Source organism: Manis javanica, chromosome 5 (genome assembly GCF_040802235.1).
Source record: "Manis javanica isolate MJ-LG chromosome 5, MJ_LKY, whole genome shotgun sequence".
NCBI lineage: Eukaryota > Metazoa > Chordata > Mammalia > Pholidota > Manidae > Manis > Manis javanica.
This window is the reverse complement of record NC_133160.1, coordinates 106785596-106806682: the sequence shown is the minus strand read 5'-3', so window position 1 is coordinate 106806682 and position 21087 is coordinate 106785596. Positions and strand designations below refer to the sequence as shown.

Below are 21087 nucleotides of genomic sequence, written 5' to 3'. Positions count from 1 at the left end.
GTAGCATCCAGCCCTGACCATATGATAAACCCTCATGTATGGTAGAGACATACTGAGCCAGCACAGGTTAACCATTGGCCAGGGTACCCACCCTCTGTGCAAACATACAGGGTCCTCTGGACAGACCCTATGGTTTATGTTGTCCAGCATCTCTTTGATGTTTCTCTTTAGATACACTGATGCCTTGAAGGGTGTAAATAGCTACTTTACACACATGGACCACCTGATTTCACCCAAAGTGATTCTGTATTTTGACTGAAGGAAACTTTCAGTTCCACCCTTGCAGGGTGCATGTCTCTAGTTTTATTCTTTAAAATGTTCCTTATTTCTAAGTTCAAGGGAGGAGGGCACTCGACTCTGGCCTCTGTTTATTGCTCATCCCTGAAGCCTTGGTTGTTTTATGATGCTTTGAGTTTTTGATTTCACAAAAGTCTAAGTCTTTGTTTACAGTCTGGATCTGTACCAATTCCTACAGCTTCTTTGGTTGGCCCCAAAGCTCTGGTCTCTGAAAACCACCTGTGGATAAAGTGAGAGTTCCTATGGCCAGGATTCTCACCTGACCCTGTATAATTCTGTTCAATGGTCCACACCTACTTGCCACGTCATAGTTCCAGCTATTTGGCACAGCCCACAAGCCTTCTGTAAGAGGTCCTTGCTCACATCACAAAGCATCCCTACTTCACACATTTTGCTCCAGCCATACCAACCCCTTGTGGTTCCTGACCCCACAGGTGCCTTTTATGCTCCTGCTGTTACCTCTTACTGGTAGGGTTGAAGAAATAGGAGCAAATGGACTAATGATGAGGCAAGGATCTGGAGGGAAGAGAAAGCAAGCAATCCAAGACCCAGGAAGGATGGCAGAAGAGCCTCTGCTGGGATGTTAGGAGAGGTGCTTAGGTTGTAGGTGATGTAGATAAATGTGGCTGGAAGGCAGGAAGTTGAATGCACAGGGGACATGGGATCTGGGCCATTTCTGTCAGAGAAAGGCTCCCTCTAATGGGCAATCTTGGCTCAGGGACTTTCCAGTGACCTGACTGAGTTTTCCTCAGAATTCTGGAGACGTTGGAGGCTCTTCCTGTTCAAGCCTTCCTTTCCTCTGCCTCTTCACAGATGTCAGACCTACATCATGGTTTGAGTTTTGGCCTGATTACTTCTGCTCCCTCTCCCTTTATTCTTACAGGCATTTTCCTCAATAAACCTGTACACCTAATTCCATTTTAGTGTCTGGCTCTTCAAGGACCCAGAGGAAAATTAAGAAATCATTAAAAATCTAAGGATTTGGAGATGGGAGACACTAGTGGAGAACCATTGGGCTTCACTTATTGCATGAAAGAACCAGTAGCTGATAGGATAGGAACAAATCTTTGCATTTTTCAAGTTCAAAAACATGATAGCTGTACTTCTCCCCATCTCTTTCCCTCTTCTAAAACTGCTGCATGAATAATAGGGCCACATTTTATGAACCCTAAGGAAAATACACAGTTTATCATCAGTGTATTTTGTCAACAGACTAGATGTGAGTCTGGGGAGAGGAAATCCCAGAGCAAAATACCTCTAAAACTGAAGTCAGTCAAAGGGAGAAATAAAGTTTAAAACCCATTTATTCCTTACAAACCGCAGTCCAGTCCAAGGCCATCTTTCTCTGCCCTGGAAGAAGCAAGCAAGCCAGCCCTTCCCTTTAAGTGTCAGGTTCAGACACACCCTCCAGTTGCCCAGGTAATTACCCACCGATATGGAGATGAACTTCTCTCCACCCCTGAGGATGTGCAAATGCATAAAGCCAGGTGAGATATTCTGCAAATGGCTATGGGTTCAGGCTTTCTATAACATATTCACTTTTTATAACAGTTAATTTGTTTTTGGGATTTGTGGCACTTATCCCATCTTGAGAGAATTAGAAAATATGTGGACTGTTGCAAAAATAGGACTAGGAATTACTAACCTAGATATTTACCACAAATGTGCTAGACATACCACATCCTAACCTAAGAAATTCAGACTCACCCAGACTGCAGAGAACATGCTCTTTATAATCTTGTCTTCCTTACAGTCCAAAGGCCAAATAGTCCAGTTCCCCATTAGAACAACTCTGGATTTCAGAGTTAATGAATAGACTGGACCTTTCTGATGTTATTTTTGCCTCACTGCCTCAATGACTTTGGACATTTTCTTCCAATTGATTAGGATTAAATGCTCTTTTCTAAGGCTCTGTGAGAAAAGCCAGAGAGCTACACTTATTATTACCATCACTGCTCATTGCCCACAGTCCAGCAGTTTCTGTCTGTCGGTCTGCAGCTTTCCGTGTCACCTTAGCATCCACTCACAGGCCTGGATGAACCACGGTGGGAGCACGAATGTGGAGGAGGTAGGAATGCAGTTGGGGAAGCTGGGCGGGGACAGGAACAGGGTCTCAGAGTTTCATTTCTCTTTGGCCATAGTCAGGGGTTAGGGCAGCCCTGGAGGGTCCTGGGGGCTTCTGCTGCCCACATCAGTATGTGAACCCACATGAAAATCCATTGAGTGTAAAGTCTCTCAGTCAGGGCCTGGGAAGGAAGACACTACAATCAAATACCAGCATGTGAGGGGCTTTAGTAATGTGTGTGTGTGTGTGGGGGGGGATTCCGCAGGGAGTGGATTCTGGGAAGTAGTTAGGGGCATAACTCATTTATTGGGGGGAATGTCTGTGGAAGACAAAAAGGGGAGGAAGCAGGCATGAGCGAGGAAAGCCACCGCTCTTCGATGCAGGTCTGATTGTCTGTGAAAGAAAAGAGGGCAGGGAACAGAGTTGGGCAGGGCAGCCCCAGAGCACAGTTCAGTTCTGACCAAGTCCAAGTCGGCCCGGTGGGGGCTGGGGGCTGCGGGCTGACTGCCACTTAGCGGAGCCCTGTTGGACTGGGCCGGGGTACCCACACTGCTCGCATGGCCTGGAGCTATTTGGGAAGAGTGCAGCGAAACAGCAACATACAGCAGACCTAACCTCTGTTAGCAGGCACTCGGGTAACAGGCCGCGCAGCTGACCAGCAGGGTCTTCCTTGAGAGAAGATCTGAGAGGCGCACCTCCGTGGTTGTCTCGTGGCCACTCACGAAAGCCGGTGTGGGCAACCACTAGTGGCGGAGCAAAGCCAGATGGCACCATCACCCCGTTGGCTCCAAGGGCCGGGAGGCAGGATTGTGACTATCAGAGGAGGGGGCAGCCGGCCTGCAGCCGCCCTGTTGAGAGGGAATCCTGGAATGCCCACCTGGACCTCCCTCCCCTTCTCTGTCCTGCGGGCATCCCCGATTCCCCCACTCCAGCAGCCCACTGACAGAATGCATGCCTGCCAGCCTCTCTGAGCACAGAGCAGGCTGGAAGGGCAGACTAAACGCACCCGGCAGGTAAGGGCAGCCCCCGAGGAGAAAAGCCTCTGAGGGGGGAAGATAAGCCCGCCCTGCAAAGGCTGGAGTCAGGGGACGATGTGGCCTTGCGGCCCTTCTCCCCAGCTGTCTGCATCCCAGAGTTGCTGGCCAGCGTCTGCATGATCGCTCTCCATGCCCTCAGCAGCTGTACTGCCAAAGCAAGGGTCTTAAGAACAAGGAATATTGAGTAATTTATTGGAAAATGAGGAAGGGAGGCTAAGACAGAGAGAGGAAGGAGGAGGAGGAAGGCAAGAAGGAAAGAGAGAGAGAAACGAGGAGCAGAAGGGAAGGAAGAGAGAGCCCAAGGGGACTCACTCACACATATCACACACAGGCACACACACCCCCTTCTGCCCTCCTAGATCTTATATCTGAGGGTGTGAGGCCATGAGGGACCCAGAGTCTGAACCCAGTGACACTCCTCAGACTGTTAATAAACCTGTCTATGCAGCTCAGATTCCCCAGATCTGCCCACCTCTCTGAGGTCTTGGCGCTCTGCAGGGTGGCCAGAGGCCATCTGTACCCTTTGCCCCTTAGCTCTTTCTTGTCACTTCCTAAGGAGGGTTTCCCTCCCTCATCAGCTCACTTTCTCCAACAGCCTCTAGGCATTTATCTTGTGATGTTATTTCACAGACATTCACAGCCACAGGAAACATTAGTTCTGCTTCCGAGGAGTGGACAATGCTAGGCAAATTACTTCTGGCAGCAAGCAGTTAAGATAATTTTTTAATGATACAAACAGGCCTCAGCCAATGGTGTTCAAAACAGGCCTGCTGGAGCGGAACCTGGAGCTGACAGATGCTTTCTCTCCTAACCTCATTTGATTGAGTGAGACATTTGATCTGAGCTTCTATTAAAGGGAAATAATGTATTTAATTGTTTGATGATGTTTGGCCTATTTTCGGTGAAAGGACATAACTCTTTTTGTCTATAATGTTGACCACCTCCCTCCATTAATATGTCCAGGGCCAAATCTTACATGACGGCTAAGGACTTACTAAATCACTTATTATTCTACATCCAGAAAAGTGAAAAAAATGTCCAAATGATGTAATCATATTTGGACAATGGCAGGGGAGATGTGGAGGGTTTGATTCCTTACTTTCTAGTTGCATTTGTTTTCTTCTGAAGAGTTAGAATCTATATTTATCCACCTCCCTGCTATGCTCAGGCCTGTCTTCCCCATAGCAGAAGCCAAGTAAATTCCTGTTGATTGTTAAAAGGAAAGGCAGAGCGTTGTCTGGCCCTGATCTCTGATGGCAAGTTGCTGTGGTGCTATGGGGTAAAGCAGGCCTCTCTCCAGAGTCCCTCAGAGTAGGCAACGGAGAGCAGGACCTGGCAGAGACAATGCTGAGCTTCATCACCTCTTTAAAGATTGCATCTCCATGTACAGTCAGATTCTGAAGTACTGGGGGTTTAGGACTCAGTACATGAATTTGAAGGGACAAAATTCATCCCATAACACCACCTTTCGATGCCGGGGTTCTTGTTCACGAAGCCGAAGAATGAGCTTCACAAACAAAGTAGAGAGCAAGGTACAGGCTTTTATTTAGAAATAAAGTGAAAGAATAGAGCTCCTGGCTTATGCCAGGAGGGGACAAGAGAGCCCGTGATGGTGCGTTGTCTAGGGGTTTTGTAGGCAGTTGAGGATTTTTCGAGAACAAAAAAAGGACTTAGGGGTGTGGACTTGTACCACCTGCCCTTTTCCTCAGGGTGGGCTGGGTCATAGTCTGATTGCTGGGGCTGACAGCAGAGTCACGGGTTGTGCTGATACCCTTGCGCACTCAAACATTCCAGGCCAAGTTGCTCCTAGCCTTTTGATCTTTAACTGATCTCACTGAAGATGTCTATATCTTTACCCTAGAGAATTAGTGTGACCTTGACTTTGTGTAATGCTTAGCACAGAGTTTCAGTAGGGACTTCTTTGCCCATTGTTACATTGCTCTGACTGTAAATATTCTGCCCTGCTTTTCCCCGAGGCCCTCACCCTACTCTGACTACACCCACCATCCCAGTCTCACTTTGGCTGTCTCACTTCTCAGCATACTGTTGATCTGTGGCCGAGTGAGTGACCTCTTGGGAAGCGAACTCTGACCATCTCCAAGGGGCTCTGTAACAGGGCAGTCCTAGCAGGCATAGGGGTGCCTGTGTATGCTGCCACTATGCTTCTTAAAAGTGGGTGAACCCATAAGCTGAAGCATGTTTTCAAGGCCTGTTTATGCTGTACTAAAATACAAATGAAGAATTGTCTTCTGACCTATTTCCTTTTGTAAATTTCGATTTCTGGGTCAACTTTTTGCTGAAAGTATTCATAAACAATGACAGCTCAACAGAATTTTTGAGGTCCTGCTCTTAACCACTGTGCACAAGACGGACGTGGGCCTGACTGCCCAGGGTCTCACACTTAACAGGGTGTAAATCTGGGGAGAGGATATCCTGGGGCAAAATACCTGTACAAACCAAAATCAGTCAAAGGGAGAAATAAAGTTTAAAACCCGTTTACTGCTTACAAACTGCAGTCCAGGGCTGTCTCTCTCCTCTGCTCAGGACAAAGCAAGCCAGCAACCAAGCCAGCCCCCTCCCCTTAACCTCTCAGGTTCAGACATGCCCTTGGTTGCCTATGTTAATTACCCATTGACATGGACAGGGCAAAGGAACACATCATAAAGAGGAGACACACAATGCTAACTATAGAGTCATTTTCTGCATTACCATCCATTGCACCCATCCACTTCTCAGGCCCTGTTCTGTGGGCTGGGAAAACACAGATGTTTAAGACAGGCATGGATTCTATGGCTCTTAAATGTAAAGCTGTGACCTCTTTGTATGTCATTGTATAGCTGCAGCAGTAACAGATTAAAGAAATCGAGTCAAATGCAGTTAAAGCTAAGAGTAGTTTGCATAAATGCTTTTCTGATGAAATTTTTTTCTTTGACCATTTTTTTCCCCCAAAGGTGATATTTTGAGCAAAATTTCAGTGATAGGAGCTGTTATTTGCAGACTGGTTCTCTGAGGTTGTATGGTACCCCCAGTGGTTTCCAAATCTGATGTGCTTTCATTTGGTTTTCTTTTTGATGCAAAGGAAATTTTTTACATGCACTTTAATCAGTGGCCTAGAAATTATCATGTACGATGTTCTTCTCAATTAGAAGAAACCCGTAAGTGCTATATATCCACTAGCCTGCAGCATTCATTTATTTAGAGATGGAAAACCAAGGTGAGATGGGGGTAGCAAAAAAATAGATAAATATGCATCTTTTCAAAAGAGTAATTATATCTTTACACCTTTTCAAGCTGTTTTATTTTCTCATTCTTTCTTATGTGGCGGTGCTGAATGTAAAGCAAATGGAAAAACAATAGACCGAGTGCTACAACGAAATACACTGTATCCATCAGATTAACCAAGACAAGGTTGTTGGGAAGGTTTACACGATCTCTCTCAGCTTGTGTGCTCTCTGCCTAGTTCTGACAGGGAGTGTAGAACTTTGGCAGCCAAATCATTATGGCATGTGAAGGTTGGTGACCTTATTTTGAAGCATGTTATTGTTTCCAAGGTTTATAATGCTACAGTTTCCCAGACATCGCAATGCTCACTTAAAGGACATCTCTTAGATGAAGACTTAAAAACAAAACAATACAAAGCAAAACAAGACAAAACAAAGCAAAAAACCCGAGATTGTTTAGAAATATCTAGCCCTGGCGATGACACTCGGTGAATATCAACCACCCTCAGGACTCGTCTCCTCCTCCAGCTGTTTGTTTCTTCAGTAGAGGGCTGTTTCCTGAGCCTCCAGTCTCTTCCTTTTTTCTTTGATAGGGATATAAAACTAGGATGGCTTTTGGCCACATGTTCTGCTTACGTAAAGCAGAATCTAGCATTTTCTAAGTTTGCTTCCTATTGATTTCTCTAGTTTTTGATCTAGAAGGAACAGAGCAACCATTGGTTCCAGCTCTGACATACCGCAGATAAAGAAGTGCAAGTTTTGCATATTTCTCCTTAGGCTGGTCATCTCCCAAAAAAGTAACAATCTAAATATTCGAGGTGTGTAGCTGTAGACCAAGGAGTCAAGCAGTATATAAACAAAGCCACATCAAAATGGCCTGTTCGTTTCAGTATTGTAAAACTGATCCAGGCCCCTGCTTCAAATAGACTAAAATGGTGGTCGAAAGGGGTCCAATATATCATTGCTTAAAAATTTCCCACATAGAGGTAAAATCATGGTCTTCAATTTTAAAACAGATTAGAAACCATCTAGGCCAGAGTATCCATCTGGATATCATTTTTGGCCTTGGTTGGCTGTGGTACAAATGTGTAGACTTTTCTTCTAACAAGCTGACTCCCTTGTGGGTCACAGATGGCTCAGCCTAGCAGCAGCTGTAGGGAGCAGTGCGAATAGATGTGGTTGGCCCAGCTCATTGGCTGGCACATCTGGAACAAGCCCTTGGAGACGCTGGGTGCTTGAAGTGCCTCTTAGCTCAGAGAAGGGAGTGGGGAGAGCACAGTGGGCTCTAACACACTTATTCTTATATTCAGGTGCAGCAATGGCCAGGCCAGGAAGGAACTGAAGCAGGGCTTCCCCACCACTTCACCTTAGGTGTGAGAACCCTGTTTGTTGGAACTGGGAAGTCATCCCCTGCTCCGATCATTCATCCTTCCTTGGAGATGCTGGATATCCCAGTTAGTTCATCTTCTACCTATGATCACAACATGTATGGGGAGGGGCTCTCTTCTTCCCACACCCACCCTCACGCACGGTATTATTATACAGCCTAGGATGAGGAGCAGCTCCTGCGTTCCACAATCCATACGCTCTGAGCGTTGGCTTGTGTGAAATCCAGTAATAAAAAAGCTACCATAGGCTGCTTCAGTGGGACCCAGTCACTTGTCCATTGACAGGACAGAGGTTGGTGGCTCTGTCCAGCAGCTGGTGCATCTATCAGAAAAGCAACTTGAGAGATTGCTCTCAATGACAAGAAAGGCAGCCTTGTAGGAGACCGGAAAGGGGGAGGCAGGTGTCATTGCTTTAGGAAATCCTAAATGTACTAAACTTGAGTTGTAGGGATTTGGACAGGTGGTTGAAGGCCAAGCCATTCTTTTCCATAGTGATTGTAGATCAGGAGCTGTAAGGGAAGGTACTTGCTCAGGGCAAAGCCTTCATAGCCCAGCTAGCTCATTTACTTTTGAATCCTGTGGGAAGTGGCAGCAGCAGGTGGCTGACTGGTCTCCCAAAGTGGGGTTGGAGCCTTGTGGAAGTGGGGAGGAAGGGGCCAGAGAAGGCAGTGGAGAAGGAGGTAGAGAAAGCAGTGGGGAAGGATGTGGAGAAGGAGGTACCAAAGGAGATGCAGAAGGAGGTGGAGTAGGAGGTGCAGAAGGCAGTGGTGAAGGAGGTGGAGAAGGAGGTGCCAGAAGGACATGGAGAAGGAGGTGCAAGGGAGGTGCCAGAAGGACGTGGAGAAGGAGGTGCAGAGGGAGGTGGAGAAGGCAGTGGAGAAGGAGATGCAGAAGGAGGTACAGAAGGAGGTGAAGGAGATGCAGAAGGAGGTACAGAAGGAGGTGGAGAAGGAGGTGCAGAAGGAGGTGCATAAGGAGGTACAGAAGGAGGTGGAGAAGGAGGTGGAGAAGGAGATGCAGAAGGAGGTACAGAAGGAGGTGGAGAAGGAGGTGCAGAAGGAGGTGGAGAAGGAGATGCAGAAGGAGGTACAGAAGGAGGTGGAGAAGGAGGTGCAGAAGGAGGTGCATAAGGAGGTACAGAAGGAGGTGGAGAAGGAGGTGGAGAAGGAGATGCAGAAGGAGGTACAGAAGGAGGTGGAGAAGGAGGTGCAGAAGGAGGTGCAAAAGGAGGTGGAGAAGGAGGTGCAGAAGGAGGTGCAGAAGGAGGTGGAGAAGGAGATGCAGAAGGAGGTGCAGAAGGAGGTGGAGAAGGAGGTGCAGAAGGAGGTGGAGAAGGAGGTGAAGAAGGAGGTGCAGAAGGAGGTGAAGGAGGTGGAGAAGGAGGTGAAGAAGGAGGTGCAGAAGGAGGTGGAGAAGGAGATGAAGGAGGTGGAGAAGGAGGTGCAGAAGGAGGTGCAGAAGGAGGTGGAGAAGGAGGTGAAGGAGGTGGAGAAGGAGGTGCAGAAGGAGGTGAAGGAGGAGGTGCAGAAGGAGGTGGAGAAGGAGGTGCAGAAGGAGATGGAGAAGGAGGTGCAGAAGGAGGTGCAGAAGGAGGTGAAGGAGGAGGTGCAGAAGGTGGTGGAGTAGGCAGTGGAGAAGATAGTGGTGAAGGTTTTGGAGAGGAGGCAGTGAAGGCTGTGGAGATGGTGGTGGAGGTTATGGTGATGGCTGTGGAGGCTGTGGTAGAGCCCACAGTAGCTGCTCCAAAGCAGGCTTATTGCCTCACAGGCACACCAAGCCCAGTGTTTTCCTTTCTCTTGCCTCTGATGGTGCAAATTTAGAAGTCAGCAATATTCCTGTGGCAGCAAGGAGTGGTTACAGACTCTACAGCCCACAGGGAGAACGAGGAGAGGAGTTTTCAGGTCATTTACAGCTCTTCCCTGACTTTGAGGAAAGGCAAGGAAAGGATTTTCACTAATACACTGAACTAAAATAGGGAAATAAAGAAAGGAATATAAAAGTTAGGATCTTTCTTTCCTTCCTTGTTTTTCACATGAGCAGCCACCAAGAATACAACTGGCTTTCCATCTCTCTGTAATTGTGAATGGAGTGAAACAGATAAGTGAACCTCATAGAGAATCCCCAAAGCTCATTTTATATGTTAGCTTCAGCCTCCTTCCTCCACAAATCTTCTACTCCAGCTCCTGATGAGGAGAAAAATGAGCTGATAGAAGCATAGCCGACACTGCAGGCCTGTCTAGTCCTCTGATAGAGGTGTGAATGCACAGGAAGGAGGCAAGAGACTCGATGGACGCAGGCACGCCGCCGCAAAGGCCCTGCCCACGCTGGGATTCTTCACGTGGTGGGAAGACTCCTGAATGGCAGAGCTGGACAGGACAATCCAGTCCACCCAGGTTCCCTTACAGAGGAGCTCCTAAAGCTCTGAGGGGTGACAGCCATTGTAGGGGAGGCAAAACCTTTCCTCTACCCTGTTTTAGTCAGGCTGAGCCTGAGAAAAAAGTTGACATAAAACAGATTAACAGGAGAGAAGCACACAGATTTAATACTACATGTACATGGGAACCTGCACCCTTCTTGCATCTTCTGCTTTTCAAGTGCCTTTACCTAAAAAGAAAGAAAGAAAGAACGAGAGAGAGAGAGAGAGAGAGAGAGAGAGAGAGAGAGAGAGAGAGAGAGAAAGAGAAAGAGAAAGACAGAAAGGAAAGAAAGAAACAAAGAAACAAAGAAACAAAGAAACAAAGAAACAAAGAAAATCTCATGTCAAATGGCATATTTGGGGCATATTCTGCTACTCTTCACCATCCAGCTCATTAGTGTTACTGCTCCTATTCTGTGGCTGAGGATACTGAAGTCTCAGAAAGTTAGAAAATGGCATTTTCATGGGGTTCAGCCTAGAGACACATCCTGGGTTGCACAGTGAGATCAACAGAATTCAAAATCTTCCATTTGTGACAGCACAGATGAACACTGAAGCCATCATGCTAAGTGAAATAAATCAGAGAAAGACAAGTACTGTATGCTATCTCTTCTGTGTAGACTCTAAAAAAGAACCTTTAATCTTTCAAACATTTCAAAAAATGTACCAACCCCTCTAGGGCCACCTTGAATAGGCTTGGGGGACACCTCCCAGAACTACTTCTCTCTTACGCTGCTGAGACCTGCAGGGAATGTTAACATGGAAGACTCTAGAGTGATCTAACCATCATCCACCTCTTCTTCAAAATCAGCCTAATCTTTACCTCATTCAGGGGTACTGCTACAGATAAAGATGAGGCACTCATGTGCAGAGGAGTGAGGTTCTGGACTTACTTGGACTAGCTGGAGAATATCCTGGTTTTATGAGAAGATTCCAAATAGCTATTCTAAATGTGATCTTTCCTATTCATGGACAAGCAAGTAAGCTTCGTATCTTAGGGGGTCAAAGGTGCACAGAAACATTCCCAGTCAGGGTGGTTTTAGGTCATGCTGATACAAACTTAGAACACAACCACACTCTACCAACAGTCCATACAAGATCTTAGCAACATGTGACTGGACTGTGAAACAGCTGAAAAAATGTCGTGGCAGCATCCAGAGGGTCCTTACAAGATGACACCTGGTCTGGCACCTATCAATGGCTGGAGCCTCACTCAACTGCAGGCAGGCTAAGAAGTCTGTATTTGGCACTGTTGCTCTGGAGCAAAAGATGGGCAGAGCGTGAGGCAGCACAGAAGCAAAGCTCAGGGAGGCATGACTGGAGTGAGAGGCGAGTGCATCTCCCCCACCTCTGGTCACACTGGTGGAGGCTGGTGCGGGTTGGTGGAGGAAGACGTTCTCTGCCTACACAGGAGCAGAGGTTCCCGTTGGTCAGCAGGAAGCAGTAACAGTGACAGTGCTGGTGAGGAGACATGAGGAATGACCCCCAGGGCTGGGGGGGTTGCATTCCAAATACAACTTCCTGACTCTCCCCCTGGTTATGCCTGTGGTCACTGGGATGTGAGAGCCCTGGTCTTTGGGGCTCTTGTTGGCCCAGAGCCCAAATCAAATGGGAATCACTTGGTCATCATGAAGCATCAGGCACCATTGACACAACACCCTCTGAACAGCATTTAAATACCTGGTCAGGAACACCAACAAATTCATAATCATTTATTGTAAATCACTCATAGTTTACACATTATTAATGGCAAAATAACACTGTTAAACAACTGCTGGATGAAGAACTTCATTATGACAATTTCCTATAGGTATCACTTCTAGTTTTAAAATTTCAATTTAAACTTTAAATCCTACATCTTTCCCAAAAAGAGCTGTCTTCAAAGTCCTCCAATGCCTTTTTTTTTTGCTCTAGCATCTAACACAAAGGGCACGCTGTCCCATTAATTCAACATGCTTTTTACAAGGCAACTTAACACACAAATTTTTTTTAAATCCAGAAACTACGTAATGATCACTTTATATTTTGCTGCAAAATCAATGAAGGCCACATGCAGGTGAAACATTAATAGACACTGAGTTCTAGACAACTGTTGGTTATTAAGATCTGACGGCTTGGTGTGGAAAATTAATATGCTTAGTTAGCAGAAGTAGCTAAAGTACATGCATCAGTAGCTGGGATCAATTAGAATATAAATTAGGTGTCTAAACATTTAATTGAGAGCTTCATTTGAGCTTAATTTGATGTCTGGCACATCTGAGTTATACACCTTTAAAATGACAGTAACAAAGAAAACAAAGTCAAACCTAAATAGGCATTGATTTATAGGGTCAGCTGGGTGTACAAATCAGGACACAAAGCTCGCTGGGCAGTGAACAGATCTCTTTGGAAGCAAAGACAGTGGAGCATTAACAAACTAACCAGGGCAAAAAAAATGAGAGCCATTTCCTGTATTCTCATTTTTTAAAGTTTTGAATTCTCTTAAAACAACAAAAACACAAACATAATTACATAACAGGAACATTCTTTAGTCAACACTTAGACCCTCTCTTTGCCTTCTACCCTGCCCCTCTGCTCCTTCAGATAGTGTGTTTAAAAATAATGCTGTGTCAACTGGTAGAAAAGAAAAAAAATGCTCTCTTGAACCACACTGAGAGAATATTAAATTCCTTCATCCTGTCAGGGTTAACATCATGTACAAGCACATGACAATGTATATTTGACTTATTGTAGCTACAGCAATTAAGTCACATGTGCTCACTCTACTGTTAAATCTAGTTACACTGGCTTAAAACATTTTTTTCATTGATAGCTGTATCCTGACATGATAGCTGTATCCTGACATTAGTTTGAGACAAACAAAAAAAACCCCAAGCCACATAGATTCCGTTCTGTCCCCACCCTCTACCACCTCCTGTGACCCAATAAACAAATAAACAAGAGAACTACAGTAACAAAAGCCATGAACAGAGGTGTCAACGGTGGGCATGGTGGACAGTGGTTCATGTTCAGGCACTGCCATCTCCAGTCCTAGCCTTCCGAGCCTCAATCATAGGCTTGGTTGCCCGTTTGCGGTCAGTGGCCAGCCCCAGCCAGCACATGAAGTCAATGAACCAGGTGGTTGGGTTGAAATTTAAGCCAAATTCACTCGTAGAGTAGTCAAAGGGAAAAGTGTGATGGTAATTGTGGAAGCCTTCACCTGGAAGACAAAGTGGACATTGAAATAAGGTCAACACCACCTCTACAGAGATTTTTTACCACTCATTTATTGAGATTCTACTATGTGTAAGACACTATGTTAGTCTCTGTGGGGAGCAAAGAAATTGGGTGTCCACACTTAGGAAGCATTGACTTAGTTGGCTGGATAAATCCAGTATGAACAGAAAAGTAACAATACAGTTACCAGCATAGTCACAAGATTAATTTTCCCATATGAATTGTAGACATGCTACCATGACTTCAGAGCTGTACTTTTTATGCTAAATGCTAAATGGCTGATAACAGATCATCATTTTGATGTATGTTCAAAAAAAGAAAATAGCCTCTGTGGATGGGAACCATTAAAGCTCTTCTTGGGAGAGCTTGGAAGAGATAAATGAGAATTGTTCAGGTAAGTAAGTAAATTAAGGAATGGGCTCTTTAAATATCCAAAATCTGATTATATATCATTCTACCTCTTTTAGTGAATAGCTTGTCCTCCCTTGTATTTTTTTTTTAAGTGCTTTCAGGAGTGGTCTCAAGGTTTCTTTCATTTGTTTCTTTAAAACAGTTTTATTGAGGTATAATTCACCTTATAATTCACTCATTTAAGGTACACAATTTAATGGCTCTTAGTATATTCACAGAGTTGTGTATCCATCACAATGATGAGCCATCACTTCACAGGCAGCTTGGCTGGCTAAGGAGTGCTCAGATTAAACATCATTTCTGTGTGTCTGTGAGGCTGTTTCTGGATAAGATTAGCATTTGAATCAGTGAACTAAGTAAAGTAGATTGCCCTCCATAATGTGGGTGGGTATCATCCAATCCGGTAAAGGGCCTGAATGGAACAAATGTTGGAAGAAGGAGGAATTTACTCCTTTTTCCTGCTTCACTGATTGAACTGCAACATCTATATCATCTTCTCCTGCCCTTGGACTGGGATTTACATCATCTGCTCCCCTGGTTCTCAGGCCATCAGACTCGGACTTAATGATGCCACTGGCTTTCCTGGGTCTCCAGCTCGCAGATGGCCAATTGTGGGACTTCTCATCCTCCACTATCATGTGGTCAGTCTCTCATAATCAATCAGTCTCTGTCTCTCTCTCCATGCACACACATGCACACAGAAACAGTAGGGTGCATCTATAGAAACATAAATATTTTCTATTTAAAATATTATTTATTTATGTTTCTATAGATACAACCTACTGTTTTTGGGTGTTATATATATATATATTCATTATGAGGAATATATAATATATACATACGTCTATATAAAGCAGTATATATGCACATATATACTGTTCTTATTTCTCTGGAGAATCCTGACTAATACAATCTCTATAGATTTACCTCTTCTGCCCATTTCACATACAGCTAGGCCTTGGAGATTCTGCTGGTTCAGTCCCAGACCACCACAATGAAACGAGCATCACAATGAAGCCAGTCAATGAAGTTTTTGGTTTCCCAGTGCATATAAAAGTTATGTTTACACTATAGTCTCTTAAGTGTGCAACAGCATTATGACTTAGAAAACAATGTGCACGCCTGAATTAACAAATATTCTATTGCTACAAAATGCTAACCATCAATCTGAGCTTTCAGCGAGTCATCATCTTTTTGCTGGTGGAGGGTCTTGGCTCCACGTGGGTGGCTGCTGACTCATCAGGGCGGTGGTTGCTGCAGTTTGGGATGTCTGTGACCAGTTCTTAAAGTCAGATAATGAAATCTGCTGCATAGGTTGGCTTTTCCCTTCACAGTTTCTCTATAGAATGCGATGCTGTTTGATAGCATTTTACCCAAAGGAGAATTTTAAAAATTGGAGTCAATCCTCTCAAACCCTGCCACTACTTTATCAACTAAGTTTACGTAATATTCTAAATCCTTCATTGTCATTTCAACAATCTTCACAGCATCTTCACCAGGAGCAGATTCCTTCTCAAGGAACCACTTTATTTGTTCATCCACAAGAAGCAATTCTTCCATTAAAGTTTTATAGTGAGATGTAGCAGTCCAGTCTCATCCTCAGGCTCCACTTCTAATTCTAGTTCTTTTGCTATTTCCATTACATTTATAGTTACTTCCTCCACGGAAGTCTTGAACCCCTCAAAGTCATCCATGAGGGTTGCAATCAATTTCTTCCAAACCCTTATTAATGTTAATGTTTTTACCTCTTCTTATGAATTATTAACATTTTTAATGGAATGTAGAATACTGAGTCCTTTCTGGAAGGAATGTTGTGGCTGGGTTGGTCTTCTATCCAGACCATTAAAACTTCCTCTTTATAAGCAATAAAGCTGTTTCACTTTCTAATCATTTGGGTGTTCACTGGAGTAGCACTTTTAACTTCCTTTGAGAATTTTTCCTTTGCATTCACAACTTGGCTAACTGGTGCAAGAGGCATAGCTTTTGGCTTATCTTGGCTGTCACATGCCTTCTTCACTAAGCTTAATCATTTCTACCTTTTTTCTGAGGTGAGAGATGTGGCTCCTAACAAGAGACTTAGCATGTCTTTTGAAGCTTTGAAATCAGGCATTGACTTCTCTTGTCCAGCTATTAAAGTCCTTTATGGCATCTTTTTCCAACATCAGGCTGTTTCATATAATGGAAAAATCTTTTGTTTTGTGTGGCCATTAATGATCTTAGCTAGATCTTCTGGATAATTTGCTGTAGCTTCTACATCAACACTTGCTGCTTCAGCTAGCACTTTTATGTTATGGAGATGGCTTCTTTCCTTAAACATTATGAACCAACATGGCTAACTTCAAACTTTTCTTCTGCAGCTTCCCCACCTTTCTAAGCCTTCATAGAATTGAAGAGGGTTAGCACCTTTCTCTAAATTATGCTTTGGCTGAAGGGAATGTTGTGGGTTGTAGGATTATTTGGCCTAATTTCAATATTGTTGGCTTTCAGGGAATAGGGAAGCCTGAGGAGAGGAGAGGAAAGAGACAGGGGAACAGCCAGGTGGTGCAGCAGTCAGAACACACATTTATTAAGTTTGCTGTCTTATATTGGTGTGGCTCATAGCACTCCCCCCCGCAAAAAAATTACAAAATCAGTGTCAAAGACCACTGATCGTGGACCACATCACAGGTGTAACAATAATGAAAAAGTTTGAAATACTTCAAGAATTACCAACGTGTGACACAGAGACCCAAAGTGAGCAAATGTTGTTGGAAAAATGGGGCTGGTAGACCTGCTTGGTGCAGAGTTGCCACATACCTTCAGTTTGTAAAAAATGCAATATCTGCAAAGTGTAGTAAAGGAAAGTACAATAAAATGAGGAATGCCTGTAAATGAAATCGTACAGTATGTAGTACTTTGTGACTGGCTTTTTTCCCTCAGCATAATATCTTCAAGATGGTAGCAGGTATCAGCACTTTATTTCCTTTTATGACTAAGTAGTACTCCATTGTATGGATAGACCACATTGTATTTATCCATTCATCAGTTGATGGACATTTGGATTCTTCACATTTTTTTAGCTATTACAAATAATGCTGCTGGAACGTTCATATACAAGTTTGTGTGTGGACGTATGTTTTCATTTCTCTTGGGTGTGAATCTAGGGGTGGCGTTTCTGGCATATAGTAACTATTTTTAACCATTTAAGGAATTGTCAGATTCTTCTTTTACTTTTTAAGTAGGTACTGGTCATCATTTAGTCCCTCTACTGATGCCATTTGAAGGATTCTGCTCTATAATGAGCACATCAGTTGGATCACTTTGTGGTCTGCAATTTTCTTTTTAATGTAGGACTTCTCTACTCTGCCCTTCAACCTCACCATTTTTCATGTTTTTCCTGGAGTAGAGTATGGTATAGAGAAGTTTTCCCCCCTATTTTCCCAAACAGGCACTGCCCTAAGAACTCTGTATGTGTTCTCCACCTACCACATAGTTAGGTGTGACCTGAGCCTTCCAGGGACCTTTAGGAAGAAAATGGACTGGGAGTCCAGTGTCGACCTGGATAGACTCAAAACCAACACCCAGCTTCTCAGGGCCTGTGTCATGGCCACATCTCTTGGGTTTCCTGGCCCACCATCCCTATATGAAATGGCAACATGTCCCTATCCCATCCGCTCTCAGAGTCAACACTACATGTAGCTCCCCTCAACACGGTCCTTTTACAAGACGAAGGATGAAAAGAGGAGAAAAACAACATAAGGGTCAGGAACTCTTCCTTCTGTTTTCCAAGGCACTTTATGCTCTCCTTAGACAGTTATCCCGTAACTAAATTTGGTGGTTATTCCATCTTACACTGCTCTTGTCAACACAAGATCCCTGGTGTCTTAATAAATGGCTGACCCTAACGACATGGTGTCAGAAGCACATTGCTGAGTGATATAGAGACCATTTCTACTTAGCAGTGGGGACTTCCTTCCCGGATTTGATCTCATTTACAGCTTACTATGTGCCAGCCACAGTGCTGAGTGCTTTAACAGGTATTAATGCCTATAATGCCCCCCACCTCTGATCTAGCTGCTATGATTATCTCCATTTTAAAATGAGGATGTAAATGCCTAATTTTAAAATGAAGAAGTAACTTGCCTAAGATCATGTAGCTGGTAGTAAAAACATCACTGAAGGCTTATTTCATGCTAAGCACTGCAGCAAACACTATGTCCTAGCTCATCTAACCATCCAAAGACCCCAGGAGGAAGTAAATGTTACTATTACATATAGGGGCATGAGGTGCATAAGAGCCAGATATCTTCCCAGAGAGTGAGTGGAGAAACCAGGACCCAACCAAAGTTGTCGGGACTCCAGAAACCTTGCTTTCAACCATTATATGGTACCATGAGGTCCAAGGTCTCACTTCTTTCAATGCCTGTTTGACAAAGGCCTTTTCTTTATGGTCAGCCAAATGACTGGACAGCTGAACACAGACTTGCCAGGGTAGTTTGAGAGAAAAGTCAACTGCCACTCCTCCTTTAGGGAAATTTCCATGATAAAAACAAATAGCTACTATTTTTGATCATTTATTATGCTCCAGGCACTGTACAAAGAAGTTTATATATAGTATCCTACTTAAGCCTCATAACATCACAAGGAAGTAGGCATTGTTATTCCCACTTCACAGGCAAGAAAACTATAAATCAGAGAGATTAAGTGACTTATCAAGATCCAGATTTCTAACACCAAATCCCACGTTCATTCCATTCCACTCCACTGCCTCTCTTTACAGAGTCCACAAAACCCTCAAGGAGTCCAGAAAACTTGTGCTGCCATTCTCCCCACTGGCTCTCCCCTACTCACCAATGGCACCCACAGTGACGAATGGGTTCTGCCGAGGGCTGATGTGCTTGTCATAGGGCCGGTTTCCATACATGTGGGCGGCACTGTTGACCAGCCAGGTGACGTTGAGTGAGATGGTATAGCGCAGGATGGAGGCCAAGAAGTAGGAATTCCACAGACTCTCCCCCCAGATGTACCAGGGCACCAGCGTGGGGAGCACGAAGCACATGAGCACCACGGTGATCTTATAGTACCTGGAAGGCAGGATATCATGCTCTCATCGGGCACCTGTTGATGGTGGTGGGATAGAGCAAGCTACAGGAGAAGCTGGAGACGTGCCAGTCAGCTCCTTCAACTTTTTTGGCATAAGGAGGACCTTACTGTGTGCCACTCTGTGCAGAGGTCACAAACCCATGTACCTATGAAGGCTAGGTTGGTAACACAATTGAAGATTAGAACAGGTAGACTGCTATAGGAAGTGGTAGGGCCTGTAGCACACTTCAAAGGAATTTCAAAGTAAAATAACCAATACTGTGCTGGTGAAACCCATCTATCCAATAGCTGCATTTGTCCTAAAAGCCACCAGCTTGACAGATCCTAGCTATTTCTTTCAGCAGTCAGTCAACTTGATAATCAGATCTTCTTGAGTTATTTTTAGAAATGTTCATTATTTCTTGGATAATTTTCAGGCATAGGATTCTGTACTAACTTAGCTTGGTAAAAAGGTAAACAACCCCTCTCAAAAATGTTCTCTGGTCATCAGAGATTATATTCCAAACCAGCATAAAAATAAACAATAAGTATAGGAACAGGCATGGCCACATAAAAAGTAATCACTAAAAAGAAACCATTAATCGTTTGCTTTCTGGATGTGTGTATCCAGCAAACATTTACTGAGCACCTACTATTGGCCTGGCCCTGTGTGCTCATGACACAAAGACAAATTTGACAGTCCCTGCCCCAGGCTTCAGCCAGGTGGAACCACTGGTCACCAGCAGCTCTCCATGTAACACCAGTTCTCTGCAGGGACAGGAAAGGGGCTGTGATATGAAAGTGTCTAAAGCCACCTGTTCATAGGTATTTCCTCTCTGACCTCCCTTTGGCTAATCAAGCTTCCAGAAAGCTTCTGTGAAGATGGGAGGTGGCACAGCATGAGGGAAATGAGATTCGAGAGATGGACAACTGGACTTGAGTCCAGATCTGATTTGGATATTGAACAAGCCTCTTTTTATTCTTTTACTTTCCTTATGTACACAGTTAGAGAGTTCCCCAAAAAGCAGAAATCAAGGGCTTGTATGTGAGTAGTTTATTCTGGGAAGTGAGCTCAGGTAACAGGTGTCAAAACAGGGAAAAGTGAGATACCAAGCCAGGGGCCTGTGCAGTGGACAACTGGACTTGGATCTTGATGGGACAGATTATATCTCAGAATTATTCTGTCAAGGAATGGAAATAGGAACTATTTCCCATTGGCTCCAACTCCCCTTTGGTCAAGGGGCACCATGGGATATTAGCTCCCTCTCACTCCCAAGTTTGCTTGGGCCAGGTTGGCTGAGGGTATGCCACAGGCCTCTCGGTGGAGGCGGCAAAGAAGCTAGGGCAGGAAGTAAAGCAGCAGTCCAGTTGAGTGAGGGGCTTCTTGGGTCAGACATGTGCTGGCAGGTGGCTATAGCAACAGCTGCAGTGAAAAGGTGGGCAAGAGTATGAAGCAGGACAGGAGAGGCGTCCAACACAGATCACGATTACAAAACCTCATGGGTTCTTATGAGGGCCAAAGACTAATAGCTATTGTATACTATGTGCTTACTATGTGTCAAGACTGTTTCTGAAACCTTACATGGACTGACTCAGTTAACTCTAGCAACAACTCTAGGAGAACAGACCATTTTACAAATGGGGAAATTGAGCAGCAGAAAGGTCTCAAGACCAGTAAGAAGTAGGACCAAGATTCATATCCAGGCAGAATCATTCAGAGACTATCATGCTATTCTTCTTTGCAAATGAAATCATGTATGTGTGTTTTGCTAGCTGATAGCTAATATTTTGCTAGATTGCTAGCTGCACAAAAGTGTTAGTTCTCATATAAATATGATTTTTATTGGGCAACATGTTGACCCATGAGCACCCATTGTCCAGTTACTGGGATACAATATGGCTTCACTTTAGTGAAAGAGAGTGCGTGGGAGGTCAGATGAGTGGGCAGTGGTCAGAAGGGCGAAGACAACAGATA

At 44.4% G+C, this 21087-nt stretch overlaps 1 protein-coding gene across 1 annotated transcript in view; it reads right to left on the bottom strand.

The window, feature by feature from the left end:
- Positions 1 to 12123: 12123 nt before the first annotated feature.
- SCD5 (stearoyl-CoA desaturase 5) overlaps positions 12124 to 21087 on the bottom strand; it is a 155306-nt gene continuing 146342 nt past the window's right edge. Inside the window, exons 4-5 of the mRNA XM_037021203.2 lie at positions 18882 to 19114; positions 12124 to 13623 (exon numbers count right to left, since the gene is read on the bottom strand). Of these exons, the coding sequence (XP_036877098.1) occupies positions 13433 to 13623; positions 18882 to 19114 (424 nt within the window). The 3' untranslated portion in view covers positions 12124 to 13432. The remainder of the gene's footprint in view (positions 13624 to 18881; positions 19115 to 21087) is intronic.